General features: G+C 53.0%; 2 protein-coding genes across 2 annotated transcripts in view; one reads left to right on the top strand and one right to left on the bottom strand.

Annotated features, from left to right (window-relative positions):
* The window catches only part of NHSL2 (NHS like 2), a 77,761-nt gene that overhangs the window by 53,882 nt on the left and 6,855 nt on the right, over positions 1–17,024 (top strand). The window contains exons 2-7 of the mRNA XM_081221743.1: positions 5,535–5,690; positions 8,777–8,904; positions 9,211–9,406; positions 11,219–11,350; positions 12,559–14,883; positions 16,820–16,952. Coding sequence (XP_081077869.1) covers positions 5,535–5,690; positions 8,777–8,904; positions 9,211–9,406; positions 11,219–11,350; positions 12,559–14,883; positions 16,820–16,952 — 3,070 coding nt within the window. The remainder of the gene's footprint in view (positions 1–5,534; positions 5,691–8,776; positions 8,905–9,210; positions 9,407–11,218; positions 11,351–12,558; positions 14,884–16,819; positions 16,953–17,024) is intronic.
* RTL5 (retrotransposon Gag like 5) overlaps positions 666–17,024 on the bottom strand; it is a 72,112-nt gene continuing 55,753 nt past the window's right edge. The window contains exons 3-4 of the mRNA XM_081221742.1: positions 1,688–5,356; positions 666–1,242 (exon numbers count right to left, since the gene is read on the bottom strand). Coding sequence (XP_081077868.1) covers positions 3,318–5,066 — 1,749 coding nt within the window. The 5' untranslated portion in view covers positions 5,067–5,356 and the 3' untranslated portion in view covers positions 666–1,242; positions 1,688–3,317. The remainder of the gene's footprint in view (positions 1,243–1,687; positions 5,357–17,024) is intronic.

Below are 17,024 nucleotides of genomic sequence, written 5' to 3'. Positions count from 1 at the left end.
TGTAAGATGGGGGTGAGATGAAATGACATAACGCATGTGTAGTGCCTGGAACGGCACTTATACCTGGTAGGGGGTATAAGTCCATAAACGTTCTCACCCAGTGTCCCAGGGGAAGAAATTTCAACTCATGGCTGGGAATCTTGAGCAAATCCCAGAATGGGATTCAGTTTCTTCTGCTCCCACAATCTGTGAGGAGCAGTGAAATCTTACTGGAGGGTGTCTGCGTGGACTGCTCTAGGGATGTATTTAAAAATCTTCACCAGCTTTCTCACTGGTGTCCCATAGCACCATCTAGTGCCAAGAAGTGGAAGGGCCCTCCCCCTTCCCCAACGTGGGCCCCCTCCCTCCCTCAAAAGTCCTGTGTGGGGGTGTGTGTGCAGGGCGGGGGTGCGTTTGGGGGCCAGGGGTCAGCACTGTTATAGGATGGTAGGGTAGGGCTAGACCACTCATACCTTTATATTAGTGGAGAACTAATGCTGTTTTTCAAGATACCTAGCCCCTCCACTTCCCTCCTGACAACTTCTGCCATCCACAAGCCCTTAGTTTCCTCATCGAAGGACTTCAAGGCTTCAGGCTAGGGTTGATCCAGGCGAAGTGCCTGGTAAGTACCTAATGCCTCCTAGGTGGGCTTCTGTGCTTGCTCAGTAACCCAGAGAGACACAGTCTTTACACACCCTATATCTTTTTTATTGAGGAGAAAGCTTTAGCATACAGAACGATTTCTCATCTTCACAACACAGTAATGCAACAATATACGATAACACATTGGTTTCAAACGATTTCTTCCCGGGTCTCTGGGAATCCGTGGGCTGCCTTCATACCCCTGCATGCATCCCCTCATCCCCACCCACCCCTCTTTCAACCCAAGAAAGCACCCAAAGCCCATAGTTCCTCTTACAGCCCTTGTGGCTGTTACATCACAATATTGAAGACCTGGGAAAAGGGGGGAAGAGGGTCAAAGGGAGCCCAAGCCCCCTTGCCACCAGAGGGCCAGAAACCAGCTCACTGCTCATCTGCCCTTTCCCCGGCTGAGGCTACACGGGCTCAGGATGAGAAGCACCATGGGAACAGGCAGGGCCTGTGCTGAGGGGTCCCTGGAGATGGGCGTGCAAGGCACCTGTCCTTTGCACTTCTCCGGCAGGCACGTGGGCAGCAGGGCCAGCGTGTCAACCATCAGCAAACAGGGTCCACGGCCTTGAAGAACAGCGGTTCCCCTTCTGGAACTCTCTCCTGAGGAAATAGCTGAAAAACAGACAAACTTTTCTTTACAGGGTTATTTACTCCTGCACTGGTGGGGATGGGGGAAACCAGGCAACTGACATGTCCAACACATTAGGAGAATTCTTAAATAAATGATTCAGTCTGTGTGACTGCATAGGTGGCAGCCATTTTAAATCCTGCTGATCGAGAGCTCGCGGGATGATCTTGGCTTTGAAAAGACGCAGTGAGAACACATTAGAAAGAAAGTGTTAACAGTGCTTGCGTCTGTGTGGTGGGATTCCGAATGTTTGGGACTTTGGGGTTCTTATCGTTTTCTCTATTTGCCAATTTTTCTATAATGATTATGTATTACTTTTCTCTTTGGAGGAGGGGAGTAGCCTTTTTAAAAGATAACAACAGGTTATAGGAACTTGACTCCACCGATCCCCAGGCTGAGAAATGTGTGAGCAACAAAAGGGCTTCTTACCTCCCACTGATGAACAGAGACCTCACCAGAAACCAGCCGAGGCCTGGGTTTCTCCATGACTCCTCTTCCTCCAACTCCTTCCTCTTGCCTCTGGGCTCAAAATCCTAAGGCTGGGCTGAGGTTACCTATCAGACTCCAGTGAGGAACAGAGGCTTAATTTACTATGTTTTCCTCCCTTTGGCCGCAGACACTTCGGCTGCACTTGCCCGGCTGCCAGGCCCTGTGCAGGAAGCCCAGTGTGGAGGGCAGTTCAGGCCAGCAGTGGATCTGACTGGCATTCTGTGGCCAGAGTGACATAGTGTGTATTTTTCACTGCAGAAGCAGTGTTTTCTGGACCCAAGACAGGCAGCAGGTCTCTATGAGGGCCCCTAGGTTAGGACCCAGAAGCCCCAGGAGTTACTAGGAGGCAGTCAACCGCTTAGGCCTCACCGCCTACTCGATGCCCAGCGCCAGGCCATGGCTTGCCCCGAGTGTGAGAGACACAAGGTCATCCCGACAGCAAGGCTGCAGTGGGTGAAGTCTCTGTAGACAGGACCTTCCTCTCTACTCTCAGAAATAAGGAGTCCTTTAAGTTGGAGTTGAAGAGCAGGCCTTGGGCCTCTCTCTCTGGCAGTCTGGGAAGGAAAGGCCAATTAGGCCACCTCTGGAACCCCAAGGATGGCAAATCTTCTGCCAAGACCTTTGGCTGGAGACTGCAGTCCAAGGCCTGGCTGGGGGAGGAGACCACCGTCCCTAAGGAAAGAGTCACTCTTTACAAGGTCAAACTGAGTTGTTGCTGCTGCTTTCTCCTCCTCCGGCTCCCCCACCCAACTGCGTACCCTCTAGGCAATGTCAAGGAAAAGGGTAGGGCATGGAACATTGGGCTCTGTCCACTGGGGATGCCCAGGAGGGTAATGTAGTAAGAGGAGAGGGTCCCAGATCTGGGGAGCCCTGAGGCCCTGAGCCTGTAGTCTGTGGGAAGGTGGAACCAGCTTGCTCAGTCAGTCAAGGTCAGGTCTCAGCTGGGTGGTCCACTGGACACGTGGTTTTGCATACTCTCACTGGGCTAGATGGAGGGGGTTCTTCGGGGCCCTCCTGCTGGAGGGGTGACCCGAAGCAAGTGTAGGCTTCCAGGAACGTTTCTTGATAGCATTTGCTCTCCACTGATTATACCTAGTAAGTGGCCTCAGCGGCTTTAAGAGTTCAGTGGAGCCTGTCCTTTCACTCACTGGGGCAGAGCAGTGAGGCACTGGGTGAAGTCCTGGTTAGCCCGTCAGAGGATTAAACCATAGAACACGGCGTGAATAAACGCAGGAGAGGTGAGCGCTGGGAACAACTAGAGGGGAAATACAAGAGGGTGACCAGTTCATTTACAGGAACAGGCCCAGACACCTGCTCTCTAGCTCGTGGCAGGACTGAGCAGAGTGCACACCAAGAGGGCAGCTATTGCTGAGCCCTCCCTTCCCGGGTGTCACTCCCCGGTCACGGTCGCAGGAAGGTCTGGAGTTCTCCAGGTCTTCTTTGGGTTCTGCAAGTTTGGAACTCCCTTAAGTACTGGTCAGTCAATGGGGCAGGTGTGGCAGCGAAAGCAGGGGCAGGGGACGCAGTGGAAGGGTGTGTTCGCGTGGGGGGGGGCGGCTCGCCCTGGCTGTCACACGCGAATGCGGCCCCGCGCAGCCCGGTGGCCCCCCTGCCTCGGAGTGAGGCGGAATAGCACGGGGGGACGGCGTCGTATTTGGCGTTGCCCCAGGCGACCTGCCCGGCGAATCAGTGGCGGCGAACTGTAGAATGGTGAATTGGTACCTGGAAGGCCCTCCAAAAGTGGGACTCGATTCTGGTTCCTCCGTCTGCTGGGCTGTATGATGGGAGGTGACACATCTAGGAAATTTTCATGATAGTAGCCAGAAGTCTGGGATGAAGCATTGGCGTAGGTGGGCTCTATCTCCATCAGCTCATCCAGGTCATCATCTTGGGTCTCATCCTCTGTCTCTTGCTCCTGTTCTGGCTCCTGCTCGAGCTCCTGCTCCGGTTCCTGGCGGCCACCCTCATGTTCATCATCTTTCTCGTCCTTATTCTGATCTTCCTCCTCCTTCTTCCTCTTCTTCCTCATCCCCTCCTCCTCTTCCTCCTCTGCTTCCTCCTCCTCTTCTTCCTCCTCCTCTTCTTCCTCCTCCTCTTCTTCCTCCTCCTCTTCTTCTTCCTCCTCCTCGTCCTCCTCCCCTTTTTGTTTCAGCTCCTTCTTCCTCATCTCTTCCTCCCTCTTCTCCCCCTCCTCCCCCCTGGTCTCTTGCTGAATAGCTCTCACGCGCCTCCCCTGGTCCTTGTCCTGGAGCCTGCGCCTGCATGCCTCTTCATCTTCATCCCCACTGTGGCACTCTTCTCCCTCTTCACCTTCAAGATTACGGTCTGCTGCAAAAGGGAAGAAAATATTGCGAACCCCAGGGAGTGGGATTGGCTTGGGGACACGCACCTTTCTTTCTATCTCCACGCACTCGAGAATCAGCTCGTCCAGGTCGGCCATTTCAGTTGACCATAAGAGCTCCTTGCGGAAGAATTCTGACAGGCCTTTGAGGAATTGGTTTTGAAGGCGGCAGTCATCCCAAGACAAGAATTGAGCCAGGAACTGAAAAGCATCTGCATAGCTGCCCAGGGTACAGTCTCCCTGCTTGAGCTTGCGGATGGCTTTTTTTGCCACGCTTGGGGGGATGGGGCCACAGAATTCCTTACGGATTTCATCCAGGAAGCGCGGGAAGTTGGCATGCAGGGGGCTCCCTTCCTGGGTGACTGAGACAGCCCAGTCCTTGGCTTCACCAGCGAAAAAGGAGATCAGAAAGGACACCCGCTCAGCGCCCCCGGGGAAATGATCCTCATGGTCGGCTATGAAAGTCTCTAGCTGCATCAGGAATTCAGCCAGGTAGACTGGGTCGCCCGAGAAGGGTTCTATCTCGGGCCGCTCCAGCGGCGGCAGAGGAGGCTGCGGGGGCAGCTCCTTGGCCGAGGGTGGGGGCAGCGCCGGCGGGGGCGGGCTGGGCAGCGGGGGTGGGTCGGTGGGCCCGCCGGAGGTGCCGCAATCCTGGATCACGCTAATCAACAGTTCGTCTGGGGCGTACTCGGGCTCGGCGCGCGGGGGAGGCCAGCACAGGAAGGGCAGCTCTCCCTCAGGAACGGCGTCAATCTCACTGAGCGGGAACTCAAAGTTCTCCTCGGAAAGGACGGGCACCACGGGCACCGGCCAACGCATGTAGCTCGAGACATTGCCCCGCAAGGAATTGACCTCGGCCAGGGCTCTGCCGAGCTGAAGGCCCAGATTGGCATTCTCCCCGCGAAGGGCATTTAATTCTTCTCGCAGGGCCACGTTCGCCATGCGGAGACTATTGAGATTCCCGGCCGCCTCGGACATCAGGACTAGCCTGGGGGCCTGGGGCTGCGGGCGGGGATGGGATGGGGAGCTGGGGGCCGCTAGAGGAGCCGGGGGCGGCGGCAGGGCGCGCGGGAGGCCGAGCCACACCCACCGGGGCAAGGGCCCGGCGGCTCGGCCCAGGGCGCGTTACCTCGTCCCGGGGAGCGCAAAGGGCGGGCGGCGGCGGGAGCCGGGAGGCGCCGGGCGGAGGAGGCGGGCGGCGAGGCAGCGAGGCGAAGATCGGGCGGGCGGAGGCTGATGGCGAAGGAGAGAACGGACTGCGGCACGATCTGTCGAGGAAAAATCGTGCGGCTGGCGCATCCCCGCCTTTTAAGTGTGGCCCGCGCCGCCCCCTCACCCCCGGCCGGGGCGGGTCTTGGGGAACCGCGGGCGCCCACTGGCCGCCGCGCGCCGCCCCCGCCCCCCCGTTCGCCGGCGGCGCCTCTCACTGCCTCTCTCCTTCCCTAGCTGCAGCTAACTCGGGTCGGGAAAATGCGACAGAGACTGCCCACTCGAGGTCGTCATGGCGACAGCCAGTGAACGTGTTCCTCTCCTCGGGCAGGCCCCCGAGTGTAGAGGAGCTGCTTCGCGAGGCGCAGCTCAATCTCCAGAGCCTGTTGCAAGGTACTGAGAGGGAGGGGGGCTGCGGCCGGAGCCCACGGGACAGATGCATAGCGTCTGGAGGGAGGCGACGAAGAAAGAGGACAGGGACTCGCGAAATAAAGAGAGAGAATAGTAGAAAACCTATTGAGAAACAAAACACACTCTTTCCATCTTTCACCTTCCAGACTACTGACTCCAAAAGCCCTAATTCTACGGCTGTTTACACCCTCTGGTCCCCCTCCCTCGTTTTTTTCAGTTCAGTAGTCTCTGGGGAAAAGGGACAGAGGCCGAGGCAGGGCCATGGGTCAAGTCATTTACAAAGAGCGCTGGATGAGAGGCTCCCGCAGTGTGGGCCCACATACCCTCAGGCCTTCTCTTGCAACATCACCCAAGTCTTTGGAATCCCGTCGCCCAAAGACAAAGGAGGCATCTGCAGGGTCTCCCACTCTGGGCTTCACTCACTCTGCTCTTGCAATAACCTTGTCCACATATCTCCTGGGTCGCTCCTGCCTCACCAAAGTAAGCCCAATACACAGCACTCAGAGCTCACCTCATCCCCAATTCCCAACCCCATGTCTCTGAAGTATACTAATGAGCACCTTGTACACAAAGCTGGGTCCACACAACCCAGAGAAACAGCCCAGCCATAATGCCTGAGCAGTCAGATTGCCTGCACCAGGCAGAATGAGAAAACCGAGACTTTCAAATCAGACAGAGCCAGAATCTAATTTGAATCCCACACCTAACTAGCTGTGTGACATTATGCAGATTACCCAACCTCTCTGAGCTTCAGATTAGTCAGTCATCTTTACTTTGTTTTTTCTTTTTTTTTGCGGTACGCGGGCCTCTCACCGTTGTGGCCTCTCCCGTTGTAGAGCACAGGCTCCGGACGCGCAGGCTCAGCGGCCATGGCTCACGGGCCCAGCCGCTCCGCGGCATGTGGGATCTTCCCGGACCGGGGCACGAACCCATGTCCCCTGCAGCGGCAGGTGGAGTGTCAACCACTGCGCCACCAGGGAAGCCCAGTCAGTCATCTTTAAAATGGGGATTCCACTTCCCCACATGGCATTTTGTGAGAATTAAAAATAGGGTGTCCATAAACTGATTAGCAAGAGTATCTTGCAGCTGGAGAGACCCAGATAAGATGCAACATCAACTCCCGGTCTGTGTCCTTTGGAACATAGGATGATCTAGACGCAATATTAAAATTAACGTAAAAGAAAAAAACAATTGTGGTCCCCCATAGGACCTTACAATGTGAAGAACATACACACTGACCAGAGGGATTTATCCAGTGTAAGTGGCAATAGGATTAAAACTCAGTGCTATGAGAGAGACTACTGGGGTGCTACAAATATCTGGATGGCAGTTACAAGGGGCATGCATATGTCAGAATTCACTGAGCTGCACACTTAAGATTTGTGCACTTTACTGTAGGTAAGTTAGATCTCGAGAAAATAAGACAAATAAAACCCCAGTGCTAGTCACAAGCTCCTTACACCCTCCAGGCACTCACTCTCCCATTCGGGCCTCTTTTCCAAGCCTAAAAGCCCTTACTCCCTCTTCCCCACTCCAATCCTTACACTTTCTTCCAAGTTCTATTCTTGCCGCATCCAAAAAGACCTTTAACACTAGTTCTGCACTTTGCATCATTCCCTCCCTAAGCACTCATACGAGGCCCTTTGTACCACCCAGCTCAAGAGGACTTGTATAGTTCCGAACTGATTTTTCTTTCATTTGTTCATTCATTGACTCATTCATCTACTAGTCCCAGGTATATATTTTGTCCACCTAACCAGACTGGGCTTCTGAATGTAAAGGATCACGTCTCTTACTACTCTCCGGTTTCCAGAAACACCTGGCACAGGGCTGGATCCCCAAGAGGACATTTGCTGAGTGAACATTAAAAGTGAAAAGAGGTCTTATTAGCTGTCATTTACCCATACCAACAAAGAGTAACTTTTACGGAGAACAGAAAACTGCAGAGGGGCCACCCAACTGAACAACGGCCATGACCCCACCTCCCTGCCAGGGCAGTGGCAAGCTTAGAGAAGCAAGATTCTAAGGGACACCATGAGCCTTGTGTTCAGATAAGAGAGGAGCTGCTATGCAGAAAGAAAGAGTCAGTGTGCTCTGTGTTGCCACCATGGGCAGAATGAGGACACGTGGGTGGAAACCTAGGGGGAGGCCAAGGTACCTCAAGATGAGGAAGAACTTTCCTGACATGGCTGAAAGCCCCAACTGTCCTTGGATGGAATGAGCCACCTTGGGAGGAAGGCTTCTCCCCTTCTCTGCAGGCAGGTGTGTGTGGAGGCTGAAGAAACACCTGGAAGGGATGCTGAGGAAGCCGGAGCCCAGAATGGGATGTTGGACCAGAGGACCCTCGAGGCCCCCCTGACCCCAAGTTTCTATGATTCTTCAAATCTCTGTTCAAATGTGCAGAGTCCTGACTGTTCTTTAGTCTCACTTCCTTCACTCGTTGAATTCATCACTTAAATGAAACCCATTCAAATCTTCTGCATCCTTCTTATTCCCCAACGATGCCCCTGAACTTCTCCTTCCTCCTCCGCCACTACCTCCACCTTCCCTATCCTTCCTGGACCTGATATGCCCCCCACAGCGGGACTAAGGTGCAGGGAACCGAGCCCTCAGAGGCTCAGGTAAGAGTTCTCAGCATCCAAGGGAGCATTCCACGTTGGACTTCCCAACGCAAATTTCTTTGTGCTCCACACAGGTCATGTCCCTGGTAGGGTTGCAGAAAACCTGAAGAGATGCAGGGCTTCAAAGAGAGAATCTCGCAGCAGAGAGTAGCAAAAGGCATCTGCATCCTGAGCCTCTTCCCTGAGTTGAGCACTTAAGGTGGGGGCCATGGAGACAAAGGCTTGGTCCCCGAACCAGCACAACTCAAATCCATTGACTCTCTTTTCTCCTCATAGGAGGTAGGCATTTTTCCATTCCCAAATGGCTCAGATGCCGGGAACTATCCCAAAGAAACAATGAGAGTCAGACCTGGCAGCTAGAGCAGGAGCCCCCAGCTCATGGTCCTTCCCTGGCCCACCGCTTGGCCGTGGCTCCCTAGAGTGTGTATCCACTGTGCTGTTTTTCAGAAGAATATGAGGAACAGTACTCGGAGGCCAGACTCCTGGGGCAGACCTTCCGCTCTGCTGATGAGGCCCCTGAGCCCACTCCCAGCCCAAGGCCCCAGTCTGCCAGGCGTCTGGAGTTTGTACTGATGGTGAGTTGCCTCCTCCCCCACCTGGGAGAGCCAGCATGCAGAGCTCGCCCCGCGCCCATTGATGGGGAACCTGGAACTGCTTACATTACCCACTGGAAGCTGCTGCTCATCTCTGCTCACCAGCAGAGCCATCCTGAGGCCCTGCCGAGATGGGACCTGCACGGCAGGCGTCCGGCCTGGCAGCCTGTCCACACTTTCCTGCCTCCCAGATGAAGCCTCCAACCACCCTGCCTAGACAGCCATTCTGTGGGCACGGCTCGTCTCCAGTCGGGAGCACACCCTTCCCATCACCTTCTTTCCCAACAGCCCACAAAACGGCAGCTGAGCGAGGATGAGACTACCATGCAGGGTGTGAGGGCCCCTGAGGCCTCCCTGAGCCTGCCTACCACAGCCGACAAGCAAGCTGTCTGGAATAGCCCCTTCCCTCTGCCCGTCCTAGAGGAGAAGCGATGGCTTCAGCCTTGCCCCACGCACTCTGACATCGTGCCCATCAATGTCTCCGGTAGAGTTGTTTAGCATCGCCTCTGTTCGCTTCCTCCATGCCAACTACAGATCATCCTCTCCAAATGCACTGGGTGCTGGGGGAGGGAGCGAGACTTTCTTTGCTACTGGCTCACCCTGCACTGTCAAGGTCGTGGCTCTCGCCCGGGAACAGAGGCATGCTCTTTCTTCACTCTCTACTGGCCCTGCCACACTAACTGAGACCATTTGATGGCAAAGGAAACTCTCTTAACAGAAAACTCTAAAACCTTATGAATTCATGTGCTCTTTGGAGCATCTGTGGAAACTTAGAGTGTATGAGTTATGTTTGGTTTGGGGAAAGAAGACTTCCTGTGCCAGAAGCCGGGTTTGGAGCACACAGATAGGAGTTGCAGGGGAAGTGTGGGGTTCAGAGTGCTGGCGGTAAATGGGAGGATCAGACCCAGAGTACAGACCAAGGGCCTTGTGGCACTTTGAGTCATCACTCAGTCTCCTAGTGAGGTGGGCCTCTTCCACTTGTGTGAGACCAAAGAGGGATCCAGTACTACCTTGAGATGGGGAAAATAATGTACGCAGCTCAGCTGGCTATGTCTCTGGGGACATGTGGCACCCTGTACCATGCCCATTATTAATTCATTCTCCACACTTAACCGGCTGTAAGTGGAAGCGGAAGAGGGTCAGCCATTTCAGAAGGAGATAGGGCCAACGGCCTCATGAAATCAAGACCTCCTAACCCAAGGGGACCAGAGGCACCCTGTGAGCCAGTGCCAGCCCGTGGTGTGCTGGAAAAAGTTGGTGAAGATGATGAGGACAGCTCTGGCCACAGGTGGTGATGCTCCCTGGATATGGGGTAATCCAGCACCACTGGTGTCATCTCAGGAAATTAGAGACAGGAAATAGAGCCCAGAGCCTAGGGAGATGTACTAAGAGGTGTGAGGGCTGAGAGGAGAAACTCACAAAGTGATGGTGGGTGCTTTGCTTTTGAACTTCTACCTTACTCTCAATGAGGCTGGCCCTGTGTTTTGCCCACAGAGCCACTTTCTGTGGAGGGGGGTACCTATGTGGCCATGGGGCTGAGAGGGGAGGGTTTGGTTAGCCAGTCGCTGAATGAAGACAGTGCAGGGGAGCAGCAAACCTCACCCCACTGCCCCCGCCCTGCCCCTGCCCTAGCAATTCCATAGGAGCAAAGACTGAGCGGGTGCTTTGAGAAAAATAGATCTCAATCACCACGCAGGGGCGAACTTTGATCAAATGTGATCATGTGGCTGGAGGGCAGACCATCAGACTGCTTCCTGGATAGTGGGGAGGGATGGCGCAGCTTCTTGGAGACACTGTCTTCGTCGGCCTGAATAAAGGCTTTTCTCTGAGAAAAGATTGCAATCAAGCAATATCTAGTCTCAACATGTCTCTCCACTCCAGTGGTTCTCACCCCGGGCTGTACATCTGAACAATCAATCACCTGGGGAGTTAGAGAAAATGCTTCTATCTGGACCCTATTCCCAGAGTATTAAGTGTTCTGAGGTGGGGTCTAGTTATTAGAGTTTGAAAAGCTGCCCAGTTTATTTCGATATGTAGCCAGGGTTGAAAACCATGGCTCTCGGCCACCTAAGACTCACAGGTGACCCTGGGTGGACCTCTGAAAGCCAGCATGCGTGCTTTGGAGCTGCGGGTGCCCGGGGCCAAGTTGGGGGGGATGGGGAAGAAGGGTCACCTGCCTGGATGCTATTCATGCTCATCGCTACTGCCATCATCCCTTCTCTCAACCTCAGGCCAGTTTCTACCATACTGTAAACAGAAACCAGGATGCACCCAAGTGTCTTTATTTTGGCTACAGGGCAGCAGTTTGATAAACATGCAAGTTTGCGACACTCGTTGTTTAACACAGAGACAGCCGTGAACCCCAAGTCCACCCTGAGGCGGAGGCGGACCATTATTGGATTCTCTAACTATTCTCAGCGAGACCAAGGTGACCCCACCATAGCTGATCCCTCAAACCCTTCCCCTTGCTCACTCTCACCATTTCTGCAACCCAAGTGGTATTGCTGTGACAGGGAACGGGAATGATGGGGGGGGGAGGGACTTTGGATGTCCTGAAAAAGCCAATATAGTAATTAAGGATAACCAAGGACCTTTTGTCTAGGGCAGCAACCGAATATGGAGAGCAGGTCTCCCAGGCTAATAAATTCGTTATGTTATTGTTTCCTATTATAAGTGGAATATAACTATGTATCTCGAATTTAGGCAGATAGATGCCTAAGAGGGGGAATCATCGCTAAAAGTGCCACCTTCACAGAACCATTACTGCCATTAAATGAAGGCCATCCAAAGAGCATAGACCAGAGAGATATGGATACAAATTCTGGCCTGTCCACTTACTGTGAGGCCTTAGCCAAGTTTCCTAACCTCTCTGAGCCTCAGCTTCTTCATCTATAAATTGGGGATGATGATTCCAACCCGGTGGAATGTTCCTGAGGATCAGAGTTATTGTATGTAATTTTCCTACCATGTGCCTGGTACATAGTATGTGTTCAGCAAATGGTGGCTGTTATTATAAATTATCATAAGAGTAGTCGTCATCGTTGTCATCATCATCATCATATAACATCATCATGATATAATTGTTGTGTATATGAGAAAATATTTGGGGATTTTCAACATCTGAATGGTTTCCTCACATCTGTAGGTTATTCTCACTTTTTCCTATTGCCAAGTTAAAAAGTGAAAGGTGTCAAAAATGCAACCAGACTCTGAACTTTCCAGCTGTGGCATACTCCCAATGCACTGCTGGAGCTGAAGTTCACACTGCTGCCCTTTATCAGTTTGAAAGCCTCTGCTCTCATCTCAGAGGAGGTGAACGCTGAGGTCTGTGGTCGTTTCATGAGCCTGGGGTGAAAGCCTGGAAAAAACCCATGGTAGTCCCACGTGCCACTTCAGCTCTGAAAGGCATATTCAAAGCCGGAAAGTCTTTGGCAGCCATCTGGACAATTCAAGGGCGCCCTGTGACTCACTGTGTGGTGATGGGCAAGGACCCAACGTCCAAGGAACCAAGGAATTCTGACCAAGCTGTTGGCAACTGCTTCTTGGCAAAACTTTGGTGCTCCCATCTCTTTAGTGACAGCTGCTGCTGGGGGATCTCTGGCTGCACCACTAACATTCTGTGTTTACCTCCCCCAGGTCACAGCAACAGCCCCACAGGCAGTGTGGCCCGCTCTACCACCTCAGACATCAAGCCCAGCCATTCAGTTCCAGGAGGTGTTCATGGAAGAGTTGCCATCAGTCAGGAAGCTCAGTTACCAAATCTCACCTCACCAGTCCTGAGAAATCCTTCTAGTGATCTGGAAGAACCTCTCCAGGCACGTGGTGGCACAAAAGTCCCTGGCATGGAGAGCATGGGGATGGTGTACAGCGTCCCCAGTTCTTGCAATGGACCAACAGAATCAACGTTCTCCCCTTCCTGGAAGGGAGATGCTTTTACCTACGTGACTCCAAGTGCCACTGCTCAGAGCAGTCAAGACAATGAAAATGGAAAAAGTCCTTCCTCTGGGAATTCTTGGATCTCTCTGCACACATTGCCACCTCTTCCTAAGGAGGCTGCTACCTTCTTTGTCACTCGTGATACCCCAGCAGGATGCAGTGGGTCTGCTGGCTACTCTGAGCATTCTACTCAACGAAGGCACGTATCAGAACGACCCTCCAAGATTGGCCTCCTGACTGGTGATACCTCAAGGCTGGAGACAGGCCCAGGTGGGGCCAGCAGGTTCCGGGAGCGGTCACTGTCTGTACCCACAGACACAGGCACCACGGATGTGGACAATGACGAGGAGCAGAAGGCCAGTGAAGCCTGTGCCCTGCCTTATGCCAGTACAAGTTCTGAGGGCAGTAACAGTGCTGACAACATTGCCTCCCTTAGCGCCCAACAGGAGGCCCAGCAAAGAAGGCAGAGGTCCAAGAGCATCTCACTCAAGAAGGCCAAGAAGAAGCCTTCCCCTCCGACTCGCAGTGTCTCGCTGGTCAAAGATGAACCAGTCCTCTCGCCAGACAGTGGGTCAGCGCTACCCAAGGACCAGAGGCCCAGGAGCCTTTGCCTCTCCTTGGAACACCAAGGACATCACTCATCCCACCCAGATACTCAGGGTCACCCAGCTGTGCCAACCTTTAAAGACCCAGAAGGTACACAATTCGCCCACCACTGGTATCTTACTGACTGGAAGTCTGGTGACACCTACCAATCCTTGTCCAGCTCCAGCACTGCCACTGGCACCACAGTCATTGAGTGCACCCAAGTTCAGGGCAGCTCAGAGTCTCTTGCCTCCCCTTCCACCTCCAGAGCCACAACGCCTTCCCAGCTTTCCATCGAGGTGGAGGCCAGGGAGGTATCCTCCCCAGGAAGGCCCACTGGGCTGATGTCACCCTCCAGTGGATACTCCAGCCAGTCAGAGACACCAACACCCACTGTCTCCATGTCCTTGACCCTGGGCCACTTGCCCCCTCCAAGCAGCAGTGTCCGGGTGCGTCCAGTGGTACCTGAGAGGAAGTCATCACTACCCCCAACATCACCAGTGGAGAAAATGTCCAAGTCACGGCTATCATTTGACCTACCGTTGACCTCTTCAACCAACCTGGACCTGTCTGGGATGAGTATCTCCATCCGAACCAAAACCAAGGTGAGCCGGCATCACTCGGATACAAATTTTGGGGCCAAGCTGGCCCAGAAAACTAGCCCCAACCAGCCAATCATGCCCATGGTTACTCAGTCTGACTTACGTTCTGTTCGCCTGAGGTCAGTCAGCAAGTCTGAACCGGAAGATGACATTGAGAGCCCTGACTATGCTGAGGAGTCAGGAGCCGAAGTCTTCACCTTGCCAGAGAGAAAGGCAAAACCTCCCATAGCCGAGAAGCCCCCACTGGCCCGAAGGCCTCCAAGCTTGGTCCACAAGCCACCAGCTGTCCCCGAGGAGTACCCACTAACTTCACCTACCTTGGCTATGACCCCCAAGACCTCAATTCAACATATGAGGCCACTCCCTCAAGATATATACACCGTGGTTCGGAAACCAAAGTCCTCCAGCTTCCCTGAGGGCAGAACCCTGGGGGAGTCAACAGCACCCTCATCTCTTGTTTTCACGCCTTTTTCCAGTTCCTCTGGTGCTTTCTTCTCAGGAACACAGCAACCTCCCCAGGGAAGTACGGAGGATGAGGGCCCCAAGGGGAGAGCCCTACCTGAAAGAATTAGCCTCCAAAGCCAAGAAGAAGCTGAGAAAAAGAAAGGCAAGGTTCCACCTCCTGTACCAAAAAAGCCCAGCGTGCTGTACCTGCCTCTCACCTCACCTACAACTCAAATGGAGGCCTACACGGCTGAACCAAGGCTGCCTCTCAGCCCCATCATCACCCTGGAGGAAGATGCCAAGTGTCTCCCAACTAGCGACCACCTGCCATCGGCTGGTACAAGGACAACCTCCACACCACAAGCTGACAGTGAAAGGGAGGCAAGCCCTCTGGGTTAGTAAAGTGTCTGCTGGCTTTTCCTTTCAATCCCAGGAGAGGTGAGGGTGAGGACAGAGTGCCAGAGGCAGAAGCAAATGCCCCCAGATAATGATCCTGATCCCAGGGCGACCAAATCAGTAGGGTACACCTCTTGAGGGTTTGAGTTACTCTAAATCCATCTCACTGCCCTTGGGATCGGGACCAACCCAGGGGCGGATCTCCAAGGCCCAGTCTGGGCCAGACTACTCTGAAACCGCCAGTGCTGAGCTAATGAAATCAAACTAGGTCTTAGCACCCTAGGACCTTAGGAGCTTATCTTCCTCCTCAGGCAGGCATCTCCTGCCCTAGGCACTGTCTCTCCACGTCACCACACGGCACTTTTCACCAGCCACACTGAATTTAGTTTCATGCGCGGGACTCAGTACCTTCCCAGCCTGAGTTCAAGCGTCGTGGCAGGCTGGAAGGCTTCAAGCAGTGGAATATGTTACCAGCAGCAGCTTCTCTTAGTGTTTTCTAGAGGGAAGGGGGCTCATTTTCTTGGATGGTTTGAGCCTTGCTCTTCCTGGAACCTTAAGACCAGGCTAGAAAATGTTTCTCATCCTTTTGGGGGTTTTTCTTGTCTCTCTTTGTTTTAATTGTGGTAAAATACATATAACGTAAAATTTACCATCTTAACCTTTTTTTTTTTTTGCGATACGCGGGCCTCTCACTGTTGTGGCCTCTCCCGTTGTGGAGCACAGGCTCCGGACGCGCAGGCTCAGTGGCCATGGCTCACGGGCCCAGCTGCTCCGCGGCATGTGGGATCTTCCTGGACTGGGGCACAAACTCGTGTCCCCTGCATCAGCAGGTGGACTCTCAACCACTGCGCCACCAGGGAAGCCCATCGTAACCATTTTTTTTTTGCCGTACTCGGGCCTCTCACTGTTGTGGCCTCTCCCGTTGCGGAGCACAGGCTCCAGACGCCCAGGCTCAGCGGCCATGGCTCACGGGGCCAGCCGCTCCACTGCATGTGGGATCTTCCCAGACCGGGGCACGAACCCACGTCCCCTGCATCGGCAGGCGGACTCTCAACCACTGCGCCACCAGGGAAGCCCCATCTTAACCATTTTTAAGTGTACAGTTCAGTAGGTGTTAAGCACATTCACAATGTTGTGCAACTATCACCACCATCCATCTCCAGAACTGTCTTCATCTTGCAAAACTGAAGTCTGTACCCAGTCAACAATAACTCCCCATCACCCTCTCCCACCAGCTCCTGGCAACCACTCTTCTACTTTCTGTCTCTATGAATTTGACTCCTCTAGGGACCTCATATAAGTGGAATCATACAGTATTTGTCTTTTGGTAACTGGCTTATTTCACTTAGCATAATGTCCTCTAGGTTCATCCATGTTTCTCATCCTTTTTGAAACCCTTAACACCAAACATCAAAATCTTATGGCCTTCCTTAAGCTGATTTGGACTTTCAACGTAAGTTAAATCATTGTGACTAAAACAAGCAAACAAATCAAAGCCACACGCAAAAAAAAAAAAAAAAAAAATCAAAGCCACAGGTAATTTTAGAATCTGCTTCCTCAAACTCCACAGGCTCCCTCTGAGATTCAGATAGGTCCCACTCCCACCCACTGGTTGAGTCATTGCTTTAGATTGCTCTCAGCTCCTTGAGCTTTAAAAATGATGCATTTAAAACGAGAGAATGCTCAGGCAACCTGTTGTAATGGAAAAGGCATGAGAGAACAGGAACCCAGGCTGATCTTCATCACTCCCTCCATGTTTTGTTGGCCAAATCACTAACCTTAGGAACATTTTGTTCCTCTGCAAGATGGAGACAGCAAGTCTCTGCCCTGCTGCCCTCCCAGAGTTGCTTTGAACATCACATGAAATACATATGAGAATGTGCTTTGTCCTAACAATTGTGGTCAAAGTCGTTCCTTCTGGTTCTTATGCCTAGGGAGCTCGATGGAACCAAGCACCGAAGAAAAAAGTGTAATCAGTGATAAAACAGCCGAATGGATTGCGGAAGATGATGATGATGTGTTTGTGGCTTCACGAACAACTGAAGATTTATTTACTGTGATCCACAGGTCTGGACCAATTTCCTAAATTCCTATTATAATCGCCTCTCCTTCTTATATCAGAAGAAAAACTGCTACCTC

The sequence above is a fragment of the Mesoplodon bidens genome, assembly GCF_964165515.1.
Source record: "Mesoplodon bidens genome assembly, chromosome: X".
Lineage (NCBI taxonomy): Eukaryota > Metazoa > Chordata > Mammalia > Artiodactyla > Ziphiidae > Mesoplodon > Mesoplodon bidens.
This window is presented reverse-complemented; position numbering and strand designations above follow the sequence as displayed.